A 23467-nucleotide genomic window follows, 5' to 3' on the forward strand; every position below is an offset into this window, starting at 1 on the left:
ACAAGGGAGAGAGGTGGCACAGAGAAACAGGCAAAACACGCACAGTTGGGCAGGATTTGGGGAGCAGGAAAATTTGAGAACAGCAATGATAGTTGTAATCCTGTCTTTTCCATCTCATAAACACTACTCCTTCAGCTGTCATTTCTCATCATTAATTTTTACTGTATTCAGACAATTCCCTGTGCTGGAGGAACCTTTTCATCTGCTGCAGAAGCACCCCAAAGAACCTTAAGAGACTCCTGAAGAGCTCCCTGTGTCAGAAACATCAGTGGTGATGACCTTCAGGCACATGGTAGGGCCCGTAAAAAAAATATGGTTGTGCTTCCAGAGTGTGCTCAAGGGGTCTCCAGGTTTCTTGCTGAAAGCCTATGAAATTGTCACACTGACATTTTCTGGGTATGTTTTGTTGTTGTAATGCAGCTCTTAAACCCTCCAGGCCTTTCAGAAAGCTGCTGCAGCTGCTTACACTGAAGTGTGACATAACCTTACGGATGGTAAGAGGCCTGCCAAGATTTCTACCTTGTTCTGTGCACAGATTACCGTCGACCACAGCTCCAGAGCTCACGTCCAGCTAACCAGTGTAAGCACTTCCTCTGAGTACTGCAGCCTCGAAGTAAGTCTGCAAAGCAAACGCCTTGCTGTCTGAAATCCAGGCTCTTGGGAAGGAGGGGAACATAGCTTTTATTTTACCTGCACAGTATTTTCAGTTTAAGTAAAATGACTGGACTATATAATCTCTTGTGCTCATCCCCTCATACAAGGATGAATGTCACCCACAGGGACTCCTACTCCAGCAGTTGGTCCAGCCCATGGAAACACCATAATCAATTATGATAGTCATCCTCAAATATTGCTTTAATTCAGTACAGCTTTTGTACACTGTTTGCCATGAACTCATCTTGAATGCACAAGTTGCTGTTTTGTGATGAGGCATGGCTTGGTTATTCAGCATTTTGAGACCCAGACAATCCTTTGACCCCAGACTGACTTACCTGGAGTAAATAACTATCCCATGTGCAGCTATTGCATTGACCACTTACGGCATTTTGGAGAACAGAAGAATCATCACTCTTTTTACCCGCCAAGAACTGAGGAGATGACACTCACTGCATGGCAGATGCCATACTGCGGGGGACTCGTGGTTTGTTTGCTCCTAGACCACAGGACTGAGAACGCTTCTTGCATCAAGCCCTCTGTTCTCCCTTGTAACTTCAAAAGCTCCTGAACAATTTCAGAAGGTCTCAAGCACAGGGTGGGCCTTGTTTTTGCATCACAGATCACTCTTTATTAAAAGTCTTTAATAAAATTTGAAACGTCTTTGTGCTTTTCATAGACTTTGAAAGGACACTTGCCCTGCAGTAACATTAGCTTGGCTGCCCGTTTTTCTTTCTGATAAACGCTTTGGATAGGTTGAGGCGGAGAGAATCTGAAACCTGCAAATGCAGTCTGTGCTTGTCCAAGGAAAGGGAGGACGCAGCAAGCAGAGGGACCGGCAGTATCTGGCAGGCTTTTCATATGACAGTAGGCAGTAGTTTACAGGATTAGCTGTCAGCAATACATCTCAACGGGTACCAGTCAGCCTCCAAGTCCAGCTGTGAAATGTTTTGCATGTCTAGCACCCTTCTGGTACTCTGTCTCCAGTACTCCTGGGCTGGGTTACTGAGTCAGAGAGAACTGAAAAGCAGTCCCAGTCATCTCAACTGGATTTAAACTTTGTTACCCAGGCCCTGCTTCCTTGAGAAGGATTTCACAGTATGTGCAAGAGCACATTATGGTGGGATTTACTTGCTTTTACTTCAATACAGGCATTATATCTGTCTGCTAAGTAGTTCTTATCGCTGAGGATAGCTCCTGGTTCAGTTGGCATGGCAGTTAAATACTCTGCAGAATATGATAGGCATGTTCATTAATCCCAGTTTAGTAAGGAGCAAATCCTGGTTGCTTGTACATCAGGACAAGCACATTCTTCATGTTGTTCCTCCACTCTTCCTCCTAAGTACAGAACAGGGCAGGGATCCAGCTCTGCATTTAGGTACACACAGAAATAAGAAACAAAAGTGTTTTCCAGAGGAGTTTATGTACCTGCAGCAAGAGTCATCTGGCTGGAACCAGGTAAAATTTCTGCCTAAGTCCTGCATCTGTTGTTTAACCTGGGAGCTAGCTGAACATGCTCTGAGAACAAGTTAAAAGGAACATGTCAGAAGGAGCTAGCATCCCAGTCATCAAAAAGAGCTGAATTTTGTCCAACTCTTTTGCCCACAGACCCTGGTTTCCACATCTCTTTTCAAAATTCAGTGTTCATTCTGAGAATCCTTCATTAACTATTAGTATATTTTTAGATTGTAAAACTTACTGTAGAGGGTACTGTGGGACATGACTTCTCTGATCATCAAATCTAATCTCTGGAATCAAGCAGGATTAAACACAAATAATTCCACTTTCCATGTATCCATCTTTATCTTGAACACTGCTAATGGTGCTGACAAAATGACCTCATTAGGTGATACCTTCCTAAGCCTGAGTCATCCTGTTAATCATATCTGCTGCTGCTATTTCAATAATTCAGAACTAAAATAATAAATAACAATTGAATAAAGCCTTGAAGCTGATGATAACTTTAATTAATCACACAAGAATTTGACTTATTTGCAAAGTGTGACTAGCAGGTGTGATTTTCTTGCCCCAGAAGGTGACGTATTTTGTCTTTACTTTTAATTCCTTCAGAACACTACCCTTTGGACTTGGCCTAACAATAATCCTTCCTCTCACTCACTTGCAGTTGTGTATTGCCAATGAGGCCTGCAAAACAGTGTGACACATGAAAAATTATAACATGGAAAGAAACTTTACACTTTGACAAGGAGAACTAGTTAGTATCTGGAGATCAAGTCTTTATTTTTAAAAGATTAAGACATTTTGCAAAAATGTACCAGACATAGAGAATCACCAGAAAACAATAATAAATATCGCCAAACAGTGTTGATCCTGAAAGAAGTATTCTGATTTTTCTCTGTTTTTATTAGCTGTTACCTCTATTGATGGATATGCTAGATAGTCAGTCAGTCATATACATTTTGAATCTTGACTCAGGCAATAATCCCAAGAGGTGCTTGTCTCTCCAGTCCAGCAAGGAAAATGTCAAGACAGCTGAATCTCTACTATTTCTATCAATAAATTTGAATAATTAAGAATTGTGTTTGTCAAGCACTTTGTTGTTACTTTATTTACCTTAATATTATTTTCACTCTTTACAATGTCATGTGGGATTAAGTCACTTCATAGACCCTCATCCTGTTGTGTCTTTCTGTAACTTTATCCTAACAAAGCGAAAAACAGTGAAAAGGTTACTCTTCCCAGCTATTTCCCCTTCTGGAGTTTTCTGGCCCCACAGTTACACGTGCACATACTGTTGAAACATAACTCAGCACAACTAAAATCATAATTCCTGACTGTAGGATAACTCTCCTTGGAAGGGAGCTCAGGAAGTCTCTGCTCAAACCTCCTACTTGTGGCAGGGTGAGCCATGTGGTGAGACCAGGTCCCTCAGGGATTTTTCCAGTTGGGTCTTGAAAACGTTCAAGGACGGAGACTTTCCATCCTGGGCAGTCTGTGCCAGCACTTGACAGAATTAATAAAGCACCTGGCAGTTCTTGTTGCAGCCTGTACCCTAAAGATGCTGTGATTTGGTATCTTTTGAGCATCATCATACTAGAAAAAAAGCATGTTTGTTCCTATATATCCCAGACGCTAGGACAGCCTCAAGGTCTAACCAAGATCCTGGCAGTCCCAAGTGGCCTCAGGATGTTAGGAATGACAGAAAGCCATTTTTGCTTCCAACAGCCTACTCTGCCTTCAATATAGCTTGATGCAAGTACTGTACCAAAAAAAGCGGAAAGAAAGGCAGTGCAAAGGTCAGTCCTCTTCCTCCCCCTATAGAACTAATTAAAACGTCGCTGTGTGGTCACAGATGTATGGGTCAGCTCTGAAAAGGCGGCTCTGTGGGAGCAGAGGTACACAAGGCCAGAGGGGGATGACATGAGAAGCTTGAGTTGAGCGCGAAGGGCGGGCGGTGCCAGCGAAGACGCAGGTGCGGTCACAGCAGTCCTATCTCAAACGGCCAGAGTGCGCAGGCGAAACGGAGACGGAAAAGCTCAACCTGCCAGTGCCATCATGACCCTTCTGCTCCTGCCTCCCGCAGCCTGTCCACGGCCGGACGCCTCTCCCTGCGGCCCTGGGGGAGACGGGAGGACCACGGCGCTCTCGCCCGCGGTCAGGGCTGGGGTTGCGCTCCCTGGGGTCTCGCTCGCACCTCCAGCAGGTTTGGTTTAGGTTTCAGCTTGCCGTTTCGTTTCCTCTGGGAGCTATGGCAGCAGTAATTAGAAACCCAGAGGCCTCGGAAAGCACAGTGTTATTAACTAGGATGAAAGTCTGTCAACGAAATGTATTATAATAACATTAAGGCGTACAATATGTATGGTTGTTTTTCTCTAGGCGTTAGAACATTTGCTGTTTGGGAAGCCCCTTTAATTCTTCCACAGTCTGTCTGATGTCTTTCCTCTCTGACAAATGCACTCTCCTTCTTCTCCCGAGGTGCGTTTCTTCAGCTGTTGAACTTCTTTTTCCAAATTTAATTCTTGCCCAGCAAAACTGCTGTGTCACTTTGCCCTGGAGTCCGGCAGTATGTCTTTGTCCTCTCACCTCAAGTGTTTGCTTGGACGCCGCTTACTCAGAGAGTGCATGGCCAGGAGGACCTCAAGATCACCTCACACGACCTCTTACACGTCACAGGGCTCTACGTTTCGCTGAGTTCTCTCTGTATGGAAATCGTGTGATGAAACTGGAGCAGTGAAACGGCTCTTAGTCCAAGGGCAACTTCACTCTTGTAAACCCAGTCCTCTCCTCATCAGATTGTTGCTTATCTGGCTTGCAAACGGCCTAATAAACCACCTCTGCTGTGAAGTGTGTATCCCTTCCCATTTTAGGGAGCCAGTCTCCCATTATCCTTGGGCTAGCGCTCCCAATTCACAATAAGGGGCCTAGACATGTGGGTAGCTCTGCATGCGGGAGGGACATGGCCAAGGTTCATTCCTAAGGCAGGGAAACAGGTGGATGCTCTCAGACAAAAAAAAAGGTGACGTCTACTGTGTCAGTCCCAAAACTGTTTCCCAAGTCGTGAGTCAACGCATGCCTACGACCTGCTCCCTGAGTCCCCCAGGCAGAGAAGAGCTCTCCTTTGCAGCCTGGACTTCCCAAGGCATCAGCCGGAGGAGGAATGCCCCTTTCACACGGCAGGCGAAGGGTTTCCCATGTGTGGGCATGAGATGATGCACAAGTGAACAAAGTCTGAGTTTTTTTGTAAAAAGTACAGATAGGTAAAGAAATAAAGCAATATTAGATTGTCATATTCATCCCGAAAAGGGCTTCTCAAGACTAGTTTCTTCAATCTCAAAAGGAATTCGTTTGATTTTTCACATCTCTGTATCACATTTTCTGACTGCTGAACAGTAACAGGTTGAAAAGAGTTATTGTTTCATAGGAAACTGGGCTTATTTAAAAAACTTGTTATTTCTGGACAAGTAGAGACACTTAAATCAGGGCATACTGTAGGCTGACATTCAATGATGTAATGAGGAAGGAGAGGAAGCATGCAATAAAACAAATCAAGTAATTGCAATGTGGTTTATTGAAAAGAACAGTTAGATGGAATATGCTATTGGGCTGTGCAAAAATAGCATCACACAACTATTGTAAGTTCATTTCTCTTTTGCTAGCAGATTAGGGACTTCCTGCTTGCTTTTTCGGTACAGAATATGAGCGAGGGAAATACCAGTCTGCCTCCCTGCAGCTTTCTGAGCTGATGAGCTGTTGCTTTCTTTTGAGATCCAGCGTTCTTTCCAACCTGAGGTTTTGAGTCTGTGAGTGACCTATGCTACAAGGAAAGCAGGAAAGTTAACACTCTCCTTAATTAACCTCTGCAGGATTCATTTACATTTATGCAAACTAGGGGAAGGACAAGTAGGTGAATGTCTGCAACTATCTGAAAGCTACCAGTGGCCGCATGGCTAGTACAAACTCTGATGAAATGATAGCTGCAGCAGTGAAGCAAATGAAATCTTGAAGAAGAGGCAGTCATATGTGAGAGAGGAACTCTCCCCATCCTCCTCCAGAGAAACTGAGCTATCTCAGGTGTTCCGTTTTTGAACTGCTTGCCAACCTTGTGCTATTGTAAATTAAGATTATTTATGGTACTTTTTATTATGCCTTTGTTGCTCACCTGAGGTGATGGAAATGAATAAATTCTATTTAATTTTACCTTTTCTGTACTATATAATCTATCTTTTTTATATGGACTCAGCTACTTGGTCTCAGGCTCCAGCGGTATTGCAATGTAATTCTCTTTGTGTGTCTGTGTGTAAATATTCCCCTACAGGAGTGAAAATTATTACAGTTAGTTGGTATACTCCCTCCTGCAACTAATGAGAAATATAAAATATTGTTACGGTGGACGTGAAAAATAAGCATTGTTACCTACAACCTTCCTCACCCTCTGTTTGATGCAGGTGGGGTGTCTTGCCTTGCTCGTGTGCCGCAAGGGAGTGAGGAGCCAGCGGGAGGAGCAGCTCTGTCTGCGTGCCTCCATGTTCTCTTCCTCTTGTTTTGCTAGACGCAGAGCTGCTGTCTAGGAACCGTGCGTGGGCTGTGTGCTGAGATTCCCCACAGCTATGTTGCCTTTCCCCAGCTGTTCATCCGCTAGCGTGTCCGAATAAACACGCTACGCTCAGATTCTGAACCGCTGACTTCTCATCTCCTCAGAAGCGGGCTTGGGAGGCCCTGGTTATCTGTAACAACCTGGCGGATGGCAACGATGGTGCCGACACGGGACGCTGGTGTGTGGAGGCAGAGGATTAACGTGAGGGTTGCGCCGCTGTGCTCTACCCCTGCTTCTTTTTCTCATAGGCAGCCTCGTGCGTTGGAGACTTGTCGCTTCGCTGCGTCTTTCCTGGGTGTTGGGAGGTGGCTGGAGTGGTTTTTACTAACTTGCCTGAGGAAGAGGCTTGGAAGGATTTCGAGTAAAGGGCTTTTGTGCAAACCAACACCTTGCCTCGGTGGCCGTTGCTTGTCCCCCAAAAGCACGGTAGCAAACTCCACTGCTCTATGCAGCACTGCACGTGAAGGTACCTGGGCCACTTTTAAAGAAGCTGGGCAGAAGAGCTACAGCTTCAGGATGGCGCTCAACCCAAACTCACCAGGAGTACAAATACCTTTTCTCTGGAACGTCATGCAGCAACAAGTGGGATGAATCTCAGTGCTGAGATAACTGATCCACGTGGTGTTGCAGTAGAGTGTGCTAACAAAAAGTCTTCTCATTCCCTTCAGCTGCAACTATTTCATTCCAGGTATAAAAGCAAATACAAATGTAATATTTGATTTATTAATAATAATCTAGCAATGTTTATATCAAATAAAAGGTCTAATATAAAGAAAATGTATAATACAATATTAAAATTTAAATGTTAATAAATCAAAGTATAATTTTGATATAAATCAAACAGCAAATATAGAATGGTCATTCAGACTGATGACAAAGACGTCATGATTCTTCCTCTTGGTAGCCCTGGTGCTTGCCTGAGAAACGACAGGCCATATCCAGTGCTGGCCAGAGCTGCTTCAGTACTTCAGTTTTCCCACCCTTGAAAAAATGTGATGGAAGATGCCTGGGTGAATCCCCACAACCAGCCAGCCAGCCTTGGGAGGACAACTCTCACAGCTGTTCCACATCTTAGGTGAGAGCTACAACCACTGGAATTCGGGTTTCTTTTCTCAGAGGTGTTCCTTATCTGGGGACCAAAGGATTCCGACAGTACTGCAGAAGACCAAGTTCAGCAATTCCAGGAGACTCAGCTGGAACAGGAAAGACTGAGTTTCAACTCACTAAGATTTGGCTAAGCTGAGGTAAGAGCCCAAGTCCCCACATCCAGCATTCAACCTACTTGGAGATGGATGTGCATGTCTTTATAAATGATTTCTCATTTTTTGACACTACTCCCTTGCTTGTAAGTTTTACTGGTGCCATGTTGTCCCTCTAGTTACTGGTTAGCCTCTGGTCCCACTGCCAGTCTTGTCAGGTCTTGAGTGGGGTCAGGGGACAGCTACAAGGTCAGACCCCCAGGAAAGGAATTCCCCACTTAGCTTAACGATTGGGCTTCAGGCATTAGAATTTACGTTTGAGCCAGGCCCCCCGGCAGTGTGTTAGAAGGTTGGTCAGCAGCTGCTGTTGCAACAGCTTTGTGCATGTTTATCAACAGAAACTCAAAAGTAAAAAGGACTCGGTCGCCTGTGAACTCAGGTGGGCTTGGAGAAGCGTTTTAGTTTTGTTTATGGACGGCATTGGTGACCAAAAAGTCTGAGCCAGCTCAGTGCCTTTGAGAACGTGGCTTTAAACTCATGTGACTATTTTAGGAAACTTAAAAAACTTAAAAATGGACTTTATGTTAGAAGGCAAAGCAACTTCTTCAGCATAAACCACAAAGAGTCGTCATTGGACTAACCTCTAGCATGCCCGTCTGCTAAGCAGTGAGATGAAATGCTTAACAAAAAATACAGTTGCACAATTACACAAATTCTTATCTTTTGGTAGAATTAATCCAGTTGGGTGTTACATTCACGAAGATGCCAGATGTGCCGCAGCTGAATGTCATCACACTGAGAATCAGCTACAAGGGAGCTGAAGATGCTTAGCACTGTGTTTGCTATCGGGCCAAGAGTGCTCGGACTGTGAGGGGTACTGAGCCACATGAGCAGCATCTTGAGTAATTACTAGAATGTTAAAAAATGCTCTTCTCAGTCAGTCACTACTGATTGTATGATGCAGTCAATCTGCTGATATTACTAAACAGAATACATCCTGTATAATTGTTCCTCCCTGTAATTTTGTCTGATCGTGGAAAAAAAACAGCCTGGTTAAGCTGCAACACTAAACACACGGAGCCATGCGATGGTGTAATGCTACACGTACAATATGATAGTGAGACAAACTGAAAAGTAAGTGGAAACAATTTTGTCAGACACAGCAAAATTTGGCATTATATTTACGATGGACCTGCGTGCGCAAGAAATCCATTCGCCATGATGGCAGCAGGGCTGTCTGCACGGACCTACAGTTTCCCTCTGCGTCGGTAAGAAGGGGGCTGCCAAATGAGGGGGCTGTCCTGAGGACAGGAGCTTCCCACAACCTCCCCTCTTTATCGGCAGATCCCAAATTGGACTTCAGGTATGCATTCACTCGGTTTAACGGGTAGGAATAAAGTTACACAAACACTGTTGTTCTGGCCCACTCAGCTGTCGGATTAGTCTGAAATGGCCACTGAGCACTCAGAAGCAAACACATCTCTTATCTAAACCCTCTCATGCCGGCCCAGAGAGTGTTCCCAGAACACTTGCCCTTGCCATCCAGCTGCAGTTGGGAGTAACAGCGCGTTTGACGAAGGGCACGGAAGCGCTACCGGAGAGGTGCTAGAGGTACATGGGGTAGAGAGAGCGTGCGAGTTGGGGGTGCTAACGGCCGGACCTGCAGGGTGACGGCATGACGGCACACAGCGGCGATGGCTGCACCGGGCGGCCGGCCCTGCGGCTAACCAGGTACCGCCTCGGCTGCAGACACTGAGCTTTGGAGGCTCTGTCCTTTCCACTTCCAAGAGCTGCCAGGGAGAATGAACCTCATCTTCTCTCCACTTATGGAAACATGTGGTTGCCATGGGGGGAATAGGAGAGAGGAGAATCTCTTAGTAGCATAATCCGATTCAAGCGAGGTTCGGCTTGTGATGAAAACAGCTGGCTTTTTGCCCAGAACGGGGAATGAACTTTAGAGGATTTCGAGTGAGTGAGCCCCATCTTCAAAAGCATTCCTCTGGTAAAGCAACATGCTCCACTGGATCGCCTCTGAAGACCTGTTAGACTGAGGCTGCTGAGGTACTCAGAGTAAACCGACAAATTAAAAATTAATATTAGCAACAGGAATAGTTCCTATAAACAGACATTACCCACCTGAAATCTCATCATTAAAAAAAAAAAGCAAAAGTGATTTCAGATATTACATCTATCTGATTTCCCCGGGGGACACTGCACAGCTTTATAACCACATTTCCCTGCTTTTTATGAATATTCCTCTCACCTTCACGCCTTTGCGTAAGGTTCAGGCAAACAGGAATATAGGGAAAGAATCTTTGACAAAAATAAGTAGGGAGGAACAATAGCACGGAAAAGGTGAAATTTCAAATTTATTTCATTTACAGGACTTTGCAAAATTATCTGGTAATACATTTGAGAGAGACATGATCGATTTAGAAGGTATGCATACGTTTTACCTCCTCTGAGCCTGATTCAATTTTTAAAATGAAATATCTTACTCTTTAGAATGAGAAATATTAAAACCACGTTCTTTCCATTTCTTTTCAGTGAGAGTCCCTGTATTTGAAAGAGACTACCACAATAGCCTGTAACAAGCCTCGACCAGGCAATGAACTTGAAGCGCACCGTCCCTATGAAAAATGTATAGAGCTCTGAACTTCACGGCGACGGCCACCCCACGCCGTCCCTTATGTGCCTCCCCGGCCGCGCAGAAGCACGGGTGGTGTTCGGAGGCGTTTTATATTTAGGCTTTTCCCAATTCACTGAAGACGAGCCGGGCCCCGCCATGCTCCAGAGGACAGATGTGCGCCCAGGGGTTCACACCGCACCGGCCGGGTGTGACTGGCCGTAGACAAGGGTCACTTGACTAGGAAAAAAAAAAACACCCTACACCCCCAAAAGGCAACTAAACACCCCAAAACAAAAACGATGAGTATTTAATGGGGTGAAGTAAGCGCTCAGCCGGGCAGCCCGCTGGCCCGGCTCCCCCCTCGCCCACCCAGCGCGGAGCTCAGCGGCTCAGCGGGTGGGCGGCACCAGCCTGCGGGGAGGCACCCTCCCGCGCCCCCAAGCCCCCGCACCCCCCGCAGCCCCAAATCCCCCGCCCCCCCCCGCTCCTCCGGGGATGCCCGCGAATCCCGCCCGACTCCCAACGCCCCGCGGCCGCGGGCGGGAGCGGGGGCGCGGGGGCGCTGCCGCCGCCGCTGGCGCCCCCTGGCGGCCGCCGCCGCCGCCCTCGTCCGGCAGCACGGCGGCGCGCAGGGCCGGGCGCCGCCACACACGGCTCCGAGGGGGCTCCGCCGCCGCCGCCGCGCCGTGCCGTGCCGGGCCGTGCTGTGCCGCGGCGGCAGCCGTGCGCTGGGGGTACGCGGGGCGGCGGCGAGCGGGGGAACAAAGGGGATCGAGGCGGCGCAGCGGCGGCGCCTCCGCCGGGGGGAGGCACCGGCTGGGCGCGGAGGGTGTGGGGAGGAGGAGGAGGGTCGCCAAACTGCTGCCACTTCGTCGACCGTGAGCGGCACTTGCTGGCGGCGGCGGCGGCAGCCCGCCCCTCGCTGCATGGCAGCCCAGTGAGGGAGGAGCGGGCGAGGGTCTGGCGCTGCCCGGAAGCCGAGGGAGCCAGCGCCGGCGGCAGCAGCGCCCGCCGCCCGCCCGCCGGGATGCGCCCCGCTCTCCGCTGAGGCGCAGCCCCGCCGCGATGCTTTCCCCCGAGCGCCACCGCCACCACCGCCACCCCCCGCCGCCGCAGCCGCCGCCGCCGCCGCACCACCCGCCGCAGCCCAGCCATGTCGTGGCCACCATCGAGAACCTGCCGGCGGAGGGCGGCAGCGGCGGCGGCAGGAGCGGCATCTCCGCGCCCTCCTCCAGCGTGCGCCAGAGGATCAGGAAAGTGCTGAACAGGTGAGGCCGGGGGATGGACCGGGGCTCCGGCGACGAGGCACGGCGCGGCTCCCCACCCCACCGCCGCTCGTCCTGGGGCGCGCAGGTGCCGGGGGCGGCCGTCGGGGGAGCGCCGGCTCGGCACCTCGGAGGGGTGGAGAGGGGGGCGCGAAGGCTCCGGCCGGGCCGGGCCGGGCTGGCAGCGGGGGCGGTGGCGCGGAGCCTCCTCCGGCCCATTGTTGCGTGAGGCGCGACCCCGGCCGCTCCCTCCGGTGCCGGTCGCACCTGCCCTGCCCGCAGGCATAGCCCCAACAGCGGGTCTCCCGCGCGCCTCCCGCCTGCTTCGGCTTTCCTGGCCCTTCGCGGACACGCGGGGGACGGCGGGAGCCGGGTCCCCCCATGCCGCAGCCCGGCCAGTGGCGGATGCGCCGCCGGGGAAGTTGGAGCGCGGGCGCCGGGCGAGAGGGGCGGCGGGGACGGGGCGGCCGCCGGTCCCGGCAGGGTCCGCCGGCAGCGGCCGGGCGGGGCCGGCAGGTGCGGGGTGTCCCCGCGTGGGGTTTTGCCCGCGTTCCGAGCTGCTCGCGTGGTCAGGAGGAAGCACGCTCTGGCTGCGGGAGCGGGCTGCTGCCGGGACGTGAGCGGGTCGGTTCTCCTGTGGCTGTTTTCCCATCAGTGCAAAGACAGGAAAACTGCAGGATACTCGGGGTAAATCATTTCACCGAACGCACAAGAAAACACTGGAACCATCTTACTTAAATCCTTTGTGCTCTCTGTGCCGGTTGTTTCTTCTGCGCTGTGTTTGATTAGGGCTGAGTTTTTTACTACAAAACGGCGTCTATCCAGAGCCCAACTGGTTGCGCTTCTCCAGAAGGAGCCTCTGAGCTCCTGTCTGAAAAGCCTGCTGAAGGTATCACTTTTACATGACAAATAGAGCCGTTGCAGTGTTATGAAGAGCAACGGGATGGTGCGTACCAGTGTCGGCCTTGTCGTCCTCTCTTTATTTTTGGATACGTGTAATATGGATGAGCTACTAAGAAAAACATCATCTCTTCTATCTGGATATACTTGTTTTGAAGATGAAGCTCATTGACTCTTTCAAACATTAGGAAATGTTCATTGTTACTATCTTTGTTACAAATATCTGAAGGTATTTGCTCACAGATCATTGCTATTATATGCTGTTAAGTAACTGTTACCATTCTAGGAGGATCCTCAAAAGTATCAGAAAGGAAGGAAATATTTATCCTTTCTTATTCAAGCATAAGAAGGATTGAAAAGAAGTTGAAACAAGTAAGACCTGCTTCAGCTCAAACTCAGTTACACATTTTCTTCTACATGTGCATTTGCAACCTTCAGTATAGTAACATTCACTCAATTCCTCAACCCAATGGTCTGTGTCATCTCAGGTGTTCTGTGCTTGCAAAATCCTGCTCTCCTTCTTGGTTCTCCTGAGGTGTGTGTCACTCCTGAGATAAGTCACTAGAGAAAAGAAATTTTCTCAGGGGCAGCAAGAGATGTATGAGGATGTGGTGAGGGGATCAGATACAGAAGCAATGGGTACTCCTGTTCAAGGGTGGCGATAGGGACCTCTGGGGCGCCATCAGCTTGCCCACAGTCTTCCTGGCTAGGAGGTGTTGGATTAATTCATATAGTTCAAGCAGTTACTATGCTTATGCATATATATGACTTTCAGCTGTAGATAAAAAGTCAAATCAATCTTTATGGTTGAATTGGTTGATTATGGTTGAAATGAGAATATCTATTTTTTCTGAAGGGGGAAAAGGATAGAAATTTGCTCTGGTGACCAAAGTTCAAATCTCTGTTCTGATTCACAAACTTGAATCTGGACATGAGATCTCCCATTGCCCAGAGGAACACTCTAACAAACAGGAGCCCAGTCACTTTTTGCAAATATATTCTTTTCCCCTCCTCAAACATGAAACAAGAGTCAAATTTTTCCAATTTTATGTGATTTATGGAGAGGGAGAAGACTTGTTACTGTGGCATTTCAAGGCAGGCTTTTCTTTGTGTAAGAGAATCATTAGCCCATCCCAAAGTCTGTATCAATGGAAATTTTGCCCGAGTCAGGTTTCCTTCAGCTTTACATGGGAACTAAGGACTCAGCCTGTGTAATTGCCCCAAATTGCTTCTAACCAATATTTCTGTTGATACAGTGAAATGAATCCTGACACAGTGAAATGAATCCAAACACAATGTTTATGTTTTCATCTTCTATGGAAACAATAACATGCAAATGTGTAAGGAAAGGAAGAAATGCATATACCATATCCCTAAAGAAATAGGAGCCCAGAAAAAAACAAGCATTGGCTTCTTCAATTAATGTTTTTCTACTGGAAAAGGGTAGCACTTTCTCCGTGCTGTTTTATATTTCGTGAGCACCATTCGCTTGAGACCCATTTGTGACAGGTTCCTGATTGACTCATTGAGTTGAGCTCATGTGCTTCTGTTTTCTGCTAAACAAAGGGTGGGTTCCTCAGGCGGATGAACAAAATAAAAAGGTTGACAACAGCTGGCATTTCCAGAAACCTGCCTGTAGCACCTAGAATCAATCATAGAATCGTAGAATGGTTTGGGTTGGAAGGGACCTTTAGAGGCCATCTGGTCCAACTCCCCTGCAATGAGCAGGGACATCTGCAACTAGATCAGGTTGCTCAGAGTGCCGTCCAACCTGATCCTGAACGTTTCCAGGGATGGGGCATCTACCACCTTTCTGGGCAACCTGTGCCAGGTTTCACCATCCTCATTGTGAAAAACTTCTTCCTTAGATCTAGTGTAAATCTACCCTCTTGTAGTTGAAAACTATTACCCCTTGTCCTGTTGCTACAGGCCCTGCTAAAAAGGGGAGGGGACAGACTCTGGTATGGTCATGGAGGAAATGAGACAGCAGGAGAATGGGGATAGACACTGGCAGAAACTGAACATAATTTCTCTCTCACTTTATATGTAGTGGTACGTGGTCACTCAGGCACTTGGTGGTTCCTGAATTGCCTTCAAAGCCTCCTCTTAAAATTTCTTTACAAGCTATGGAAACTTATTTTAACTTCACCTTCCAACCTTTCCTCCCTGTTCGCTCAGTAGGTCCTGAGGTAATAGAGAAACACTGGAACAACCCGCTCAGGGTGTTTGAGACAGAACATACTGAAAGCAGAGATGGTTGACTGTAAAAATCTATTTCAGTGATCACAGCAAACACTGCGCTCTGTGGAAAAAGTTGTCCATAACACAAAACCAAAGTAGAACACAAAACCAAAGGGTCAGAATCATGGAGGACTGGAGATGCTCAATGAAATTGTGGGATTTAACTGGAATAGTTTGGATATAAATTCCGAGCTGCCAGTGATGATGAACAGGACCTGCTGTAACGGGAAGAAGCTTCCTGTTATCCTTGAAGTCCGGAGAGGATGACTTTGAATTGCTGTTGCATTAAGGGGCAATGTCGTGGTGATTACATACTGCAAGTATGTTCCTGGGTGTGACTCACACCCGTGGTCCATGAATCCCAGCTGCAGGGTCCTGCCTGGTACCTTCCTCGTGACATTTGCTCAGCAGGTGTCCCTGGCTGACCCTGCCCTGCTGTATTGCAGTGGAGAGAAAGAATAATGTTGGCTGCTTGATTGCTTGCTTGCTTCCCCACAACCTCTACGAAGCCAAAATTGGACTCCCACCAACTCTGTCTGCTTGTAGAGGACCACTTGATAACCAGTGACCCATCTGCTCCATATTGCCTCCCACCTATAGCGGGAAGCACGAAATAAAGGAGAAAATCATGCCTCCAGCCTCGCATCTGCATGCTTCAATCATGAGAAACCTGTTGGTGGGTCTGAACTCGCTCTGTCTGGCTGTATCCCAGTGCAGAGCGGTGGCTTGTCTCCCTCCCTTGCGCTCCCTGGGTGACCTGAAGGTTCAAGAGCAGAGAATCACCTGTAAAATGTTGCCTGTGGCCCCTGAAACTTTTTGAACTATTTTACAGGTTGACCTCATGTTGGGAAGGCTGGTTATCACCTCCTTAGAGGAACTGGGCAGAGAATGAACGTTGCTGAAACACAGAGGGAGCAGGTTGCCAAATGATCTCTTTGGGGGATTCTTGCAAATTGTTTAGCTAAATGACAGCCAACAAATGAGGTACCTGCTTATACAGGGACATTATCTCTGTAGTCCTAGGCACCAGGACTAGAAGGGAAAAATGAAGTTTCTGCAAGGAAAACGAGTTAATATCTTTAGATACTATGACAAAGTGATTTTATCTAAATAAATTAGATTATTCTGGCAAACAAAAAATACCATAGCCACATCGATGAACTCACATCTCCAAAGTAATGTCTAAGGCCCCACTATTGCATTGATTTCCTTGATGAGGACTTTTTTAGAAAGCTGGATGGCACATGCATTTTTCTGGGTTTACCCACTTCTATCTTCTAGTACTTTCTTAAGGAATACTAGTTCTAAAATCTAGCCGTGCCTTACCTTGCTGTTTCAAGGATGTCTCCTTGTGCTTTTTCTTGCTCTCTGTTGCTAAATGGCACTTTGTATTTTTCAGAAGTTTCCTAAAAATCATATCAGAATTTTAGAAACCTATTCAATTTGATATCAGAAAATGGAGTAAGAGTAATTCCTGGCACTCAGTCCCATGCCATCTTTTAAATAGCTTTGTAGTTACGGTCTCTGCACTAGTGAATTGCAAAAGCTTTCTCTGGAGCAGTGCGAGTCTCTCTCTACTTCTTTGCCCACTTGTTCACTTTCTCAGATAAATTTTAGCCTTGTGCATAAAGCCAGTGTGTGGTCTAATTACCACTACCTTTCTTAGGAAAAGGAAGAAAAAATAATGTTGCTAATATATTAATTCATTAAGCTAGGCAGTGATTTATTGAACAAAGTTATATGAAGAAAAGCAATTTGCATTCTTCTTGTCAGAAAGCCCAGCTGTTTGGGTACAGTCTGAGTAAAACTTTTGCATTTTTAGTATGTTACAGGCCCAATTCATCCCTGATAATGGAATTGAGGAAGAATTTGGCCCACTAGCTGACTGACTTTGAACTTGAACCGTGTGCCAAGGCTCCTAACTCTTCAGAGATGAGAGCTGTTTAAATGACACTGCAAGTATCAAAAGCTATAACACAATGATTTTTTTTTTCTAATAACGTGTATCCACATAGTAAATCAGGCAGAGGGAGCTTATGTACTAAAAAGAACCTGAAACTGAACAAAAATGAAATTGAGGCAACGTATTTCATTGCCCCAAAGCAGGAATGTCTTTCAGTTGACTGATCAGAGAGGCAAACAAACCAAATAATTTATGGCATTTTTCCTTAATGAAAAGCAAGTCAAGGATCAAACATATCATTTTTGGAATCCAAAAAAAGAGTGAGTATTCATAACCTTCAGTTGCTTCGCTTTCTTCTTCAAAACAAAAGGATTGGCTTCCTTTGGGATTTTTATTCTTAAAAAGTTCAAATAACTTCTCAAAGTCCACACAAAATAACAGTGACTGTAGAAGAATGATTCTGAGCCCAATTCAGATAGCTGTAGCTCTCCTTTTGGGTAAAAATATTTATACCAGTCTGAAGTAAGTCAAAGAAAATGAGTTCAGAGCCTGGATAAAGGAACTAGGTTGGCTTTCTTGTACCTGTTAGTATTCTTTTTGGTGGGGGGACCGGGAAGGTCATATCTGCCTGTAGGAAAGCATCCTGACAGAGAATATAGAAATCAACTGATGAAAAATTGTCCACTGTTTCCTTTTCTCATTAGTTTACTTGTAATCACTATTTTGAAAGCAAGTGACCTTGCAAATTAGCTATGTTCCCAATAATTTGGGTGCATAAGGGAAATACCTGTAAAACAGGAGGAAAAGCTGCTCTTCCCCTTCCCTTCCAAACAACTTATTTCAGTGAATGCACACTTACTGGCATACCCTAGTGCACTTAAAATGCTTTGATTTAGGAGTGAAGATGGACTGAAGTACATGAAGCTTCCATGTTGCTGCTGTAGCAGGTCCTGGAAGTCTGTCCAAGTATGGTTTCAAATTGTCTGCCCGTGGTTTCCTAACGAGCTCTGGAGTCAGTGTTGGAAAACTATATCCCCTTTGCCTCGCTTTTGCTCCTGAGAATTTGGACCTTAGGAGATACAAGCCTTGCTGGTCCTGTTCTTAAATAGGACTTGTTTGAAGTGGAGTGATTTGATTCGGTAGACTGCACTGTAATCTAAACCGGGCAGCCCACAGACTGATTGGGAAAAGACCTTCCCAAGGAGGGGCAGTTTGGCAAGGTGGCATACGTGGGTGTCTTCTGTCTACCTGTGACGCTCAGAAGGCCGGTACTTACTGGGTGCCTGTCTGTAAGTGGGAATTTTTGACACGGGCTGTGCGGTGGGCTTTGGGAAGGGGTTACTGCCTCTTGAACTAGGGGGCTTTCAAAGGAGCAGCACTGTAAATGGCTCCATAGAGAAAGCTGGAGGAATGGACAGAGTGGCTCTTATGGGATGGACAGAGCAGCTTTAATGTGCTAATGAGGGGAAGGCCAGATGCCAGCAGTAATCAGAAGGGCTCTTTGTGGCTCTGTCTCTTTGGAGATGGCTGGAGTCTCTGTCCTTATCGCCCTTGTTTCTGCAGGCAGAGGGAAACACTGGGTCTATTAGTGAGGTGTTCCCTTCCTTTAAGTCAGCAGATAGCCTTACAGATCAGCACCTGAATACTGATGAGGGCTAATTACCAGGAAAGCTTAGGAAAAAGAACTTGCTGAAGAAGCTCAACCTTAAAAACCTACAAAAAATCACCTCCCAAACACAACAACAATAGAAAACTCATGCTCAAAGACTTGTGAGCTGAGCTCAAACTCAGCTGAAATCTCCTGTTGCAAGAGCTTTATGGGGACTCATAAATTGCTATGACTGTAAAGTGTGTAAGTATTGGTGGTTGTGAATGTGAACTGCCTTATCTACCTGTCTCTACTTATTTATGTCTGTCATCTGTCTCTCTGGGATTTTTACTGAAAACACGTCAGTTTTGAAGCTTGCCTTTCAGCTTTCTCTGACTTGGTTTCTCATGTGATTTAAGAAAGCATTTCTTCAATACATATTCACTCTCTGTCATTTTTCTCAGAGACACCAAATGATTGAGGTAGTGGGTTTGACTCCCATGCATCACATTCTCCTCTGTACGGCTGGAACTAAAGAGCAAGAGACAGAGGAGGGAGCATCCCCACAGCCCGGCCGTGCTCGGTAAGAGCACCTGTGCAGCGGTACTGTGCCGCACTTCTGCAGGGAACGTGCCTGCTTCTTGGGATGTGCCACAGTTCACAGTGCCAGCCAAATAATTTCCTAGATGGGGCGGATGACCCTTGACCTCACCAGAAAGGTCTGTCCACAAATGATGCCATGTAGGTGCCACTGAGAAAAATAGTGATGCTTAATATCTTTATCAGTGGTCTAGATGAGACGATCGAGTACTCTATCAGTAAGTTTGCAGATGACACCAAGTTGGGCAGGAGTGTTGATCTGCTCGTGGACAGGAAGGCTCTGCAGAGGGATCTGGACAGGCTGGATCGATGGGCCGAGGCCAACTGTATGAGGTTTAAGAAGGCCAAGTGCCAGGTCCTGCACTTGGGTCACAACAACCTCATGCAACGCTACAGGCTTGGGGAGGAGTGGCTGGAGAGCTGCCTGGCGGAAAAGGACCTGGGGGTGCTGGTTGACAGCCGGCTGAACATAAGCCGTCAGTGTGCCCAGGTGGCCAAGAAGGCCAACAACATCTTGGCCTGTATCAGAACTAGTGCAGCCAGCAGGAGCAGGGAAGTGATTGTGCCCCTGTACTCGGCACTGGTGAGGCCGTACCTCGAATCCTGTGTTCAGTTTTGGGCCCCTCACTACAAGAAAGACGTTGAGTTGCTGGAGTGTGTCCAGAGAAGGGCAACAAAGCTGGTGAGGGGTGTGGAGCACAAGTCTTATGAGGAGCGGCTGAGGCAACTGGGGTTGTTTAGTCTGGAGAAGAGGAGGTTGAGGGGAGACCTTACCTGGAAGGCGTTGTGGTGAGGTGGGTGTTGGTCTCTTCTTTCAAGTAACTAGTGATAGGATAAGAGGAAATACCCTCAAGTTGCGACAGGGGAGGTTTAGGCTGGGTATTAGGAAAGATTTCTTTATGGAGAGAGTGGTCAAGCATTGGAAGAGGCTGCCCAGGGGGGTGGTGGAGTCATCATCACTGCAGGTGTTAAAAAAATGTAGATGTGGCACTTTGGGACATGGTTGAGTGGGCATGGTGGTGTTGAGTTGACGGTTGGACTTGATGATCTTGAAGGTCTTTCCAACCTTAATGATTCTGTGATGCTATGCTTATTAAACCAGCCTTCTGTTTGTAGCCAATACAGTCATTTTGGCCCTTAATTTCGGTTTTCCCTTGGTGTGGTGGTCAGCTGCTTCCTTACACTGCCTTCTCCTGTAGTGATTCAGGAGGCCACACTCCACCTTCAGATAGGTCTGGCCTGTGGTGGTGCATAGGAGCTGGATAGTGAATCTTCTTTCTTGCTGTAGCTTTTTTTCCTGTCAGAAAATGCTGATGAGTCAAAACCTTGGCAAGAAGGATTGGATTTTCTCAAGACTGCATGTTCAGCAAAGTTTCTTATGTCCAGACTAGGTTTTTTTGGATGGAGACTGAGTAAGACTTCATGGTAATCTGGTGATGGGTGTACTTATGTAGGAGGCCAGGTTTAACTCTGCTTTGCTGCATCCCTGAGGGATGCCGTGAGCACATGGACTGTGAGGTTCTCCTGGGATGAAAAACCTCAAAAGGTTGTGGTGGTGTCCTAATGCAAAATGGGAGAAGTTTTGAAAATTAAAAGTTTGGAAGCAGAAGATGCTTTTTTGCCCAGCTCATCTCCCAAGGCATTTCAGGCTTCAAGGTGTTCATTTATGAATGCATACTATGCTTGAAACAGATTTCTGCATCTCTATTATAGATAAACGAGGTTATTTATGTCCAGTAGCAAGACGATAATTATTACTTTCTGAGCCCTAGTGTTAATTCCAACCTGTAAGCCAGCATTAGCTGATGATGGAACGAAAACGAAATTTGAAACATTTGTAGTGATGGCCATTAGTTTAGTTAGCCCTCTCTGGTGTTCATTTGTCAAAGAAACTGTTGTGCATGTGTCCAGGAGCCTGCTTTACTGACTTTTGCTAGGCTGCATTGATTTTAAAATGGTGCTGTCTTCTGTGTCACATTAATTCTCATTACCTTGTCTCATCTGGCAAGTGTTTTTATGTGACCTGACTTTTTCTGGTTTCCATTGGATAGAAATGGAGAATGAATTAAGAGGGGAATAAATGTTTCCACCCGTTTGGTGAAATGGAGAGGAAGCCACCGGCAGTGTGGAAGGGAGATACCAGAATCTGTTCCTGCTCTGATGCCTCTCTTCATCATCCTCATCATGGAGGAAGAGAGCTCCACAGCTCCACTCCAGCCTAGTAACTAAAATCCTGATCCTTAATGTAGCCTTGGGCATCATCTAGCCTACATCTAGCCTTAAGTTAGCCTTAATCTAGCCTGCTAGCTCAGACCCTTTCAGCCGAAGGGGGAGTTTAAGGGGGGTGGGCTGAGCGAGGGTGGTGGCTGCAAGGTAAAAGCGAGTTCTTGCTGCCTGTTTCTGAAGAGAGGAGGTAGATGTCTATGTCTAACTCTTCAAGAATGTGACTTGCAGACAGGGGAGGCCTGAAGTGAGTTGCTGACAGGTAGGGGCCTAATGGTCCAAGGGGGATAAGGCATAACCTGTACCCTGTCCTATGCTTTCTGTTTTTTACCAGAACTTGCATCTTTAGGTTGCCTACCTGGGTGCCCCTGTGGCTATCCCAGGGTGCAATATTCTTCTGCATGGATCTTTGCTTTTTTTCCCCCTATGATGGTGAGACAAATGCTGGAAAATACTTAATAAAATTAATTATGCTGTGATTATTCTAAGCCCAGATATTTTATGGAGTTTAACTAGCTCTGTGTTTTCAGTGGCCATTTACATTCCCAAATCTCTTCTTATTAGAAGCTGAGAGTTGTAATGAAACTAAGCAAGTGTTTCTTTCCTGTTGCTCCTTTCCTTTTCTCTCTCTGCTGCTGCTACAGACATGACTTTTGATTATGTTTTTTTTTAACTCCCTGCTGCCAGTATATTGTGGTCTGTAGGGACTGTTCTGGGTAGATTGAAAGTGAGGAAAGGGAGCAAATAGCAAGTAACTTGGGAAGAGTTGAGCAGGGAGCTGGAAAATATTTTAACAGTTGTGGGATTTGATACTTGAAGGAAATAAAACTTTAATATTGTAGATGTAATTTTCATCAGGCTGGGTATGAGGATTAAGTACCATCAGGCAGAAAAAATTTCCAAGCTTCATCTAACATGGTGCGAAAAAAGTGAGTCGGCACCCAAATATATGTAATGATCAGACTGAAGTGCCTCCTTTTCCTGTGTGACCTACCTGATATGCACAGGTAACTTCCAGTCAGATTTTGGATACCTGACCCCTGCTGTTGGGTGCCTGGTGTGCTGAGGAGGTTGTTTTGTAGAAAAATGGCTTTTTCTGGAATTTAGAGATCACCATTTGTATAAGTTCCTCCCAGAGCAGACAACACCTATGCATAGCCCTGGAGACCTTGTTGCCTCCTCTTCAGGTTTTTCTACCAAAGCTGCTTTGCTTTGATTTAGTGCTCACCAGCATTTTTTTTGACAGTATACGTCAGTGTTTTTTCGAGTCCAGTTTGTGGCAGGGGGGGATCATGTCCTCAGTAGATTCAGCGATTCAGTAGAGTCCAGGACATTTGGAGGACTTAATTTAGAAGCACAGGGGCAAGGTGCTGTGATGGTTGTCATACATGTACGAAAGCACTGCTTACTGGCATTGAAAAGCAAAATTCCAGTTTTTCTCTCATCTAAACAAAAAGGTGACATCTTATCAGAACAACTGTTCAGTAGCAGAGTGCTCTCAAGGAGTAAGGCAGCGTGGTCAGGTTGAGGTGCAGTGCCATGTGGTGGTTGGAGAGTTGCCTGCAGTGGAAGAGTTAACCAAGCGAAATCTCTGGGATTCAGAGTTTCTTCCGTTTTAAAGAGGTTATTTGAGATTAAGACAGCAAATAATTCCCTAATAATTCACTTGAAAAAAGGGCTCTGTGTGTGTGAGCATGTGAGATCTTTTAAGATAAACTACAAGAGTTACCCGAATTTAACGTCCCTTTATAGATACATAAATTCTAGCACATTTTAACTCATAGAAGAATTTCTGTTAAATTTGTGGTCTGAAATTGTTCATACATATCGATTTGGTAGGTATTACTGTGTTAATGGAACTTACTATTACTCAGCTAGATTAATTTATTAGGTTTATTCCTACGCTTTTACAACCTATAGATGTATTGAGACATAAATCTGCAGAATCAATACCAATTTCTTTTCTCATTTATGAATAGTCTTACTAACGTCCAAAATACTTTTATACTTGAGAGTATTTAGTTGCAATTTATTTTGAAGCACACACTCTGACAATTTTAAATTTGTCTTTCTTCTTAGTCCTGTAATGATTTTTTCTTTTCCATGTATGTGGGCTCTGTTTTAGCAAAATGCTATACATCGAGCATCAAATGAGTCATGACCATACTCTGGTCATTGGGACTGGCCGGCAGCTTAGGTGTTTGCAAGAT

At 46.4% G+C, this 23467-nt stretch overlaps 1 protein-coding gene across 1 annotated transcript in view; it reads left to right on the forward strand.

Moving 5' to 3' along the window:
* Positions 1-11319: 11319 nt before the first annotated feature.
* Positions 11320-23467, forward strand: part of SLC35F1 (solute carrier family 35 member F1) — a gene marked incomplete at its 3' end in the record, with an annotated part of 257271 nt that continues 245123 nt past the window's right edge. The window contains exon 1 of the mRNA XM_081997260.1: positions 11320-11805. Coding sequence (XP_081853386.1) covers positions 11603-11805 — 203 coding nt within the window. The 5' untranslated portion in view covers positions 11320-11602. The remainder of the gene's footprint in view (positions 11806-23467) is intronic.

Source organism: Phaethon aethereus (genome assembly GCF_964289735.1).
Source record: "Phaethon aethereus genome assembly, chromosome: 3".
NCBI classification, from domain to species: domain Eukaryota; kingdom Metazoa; phylum Chordata; class Aves; order Phaethontiformes; family Phaethontidae; genus Phaethon; species Phaethon aethereus.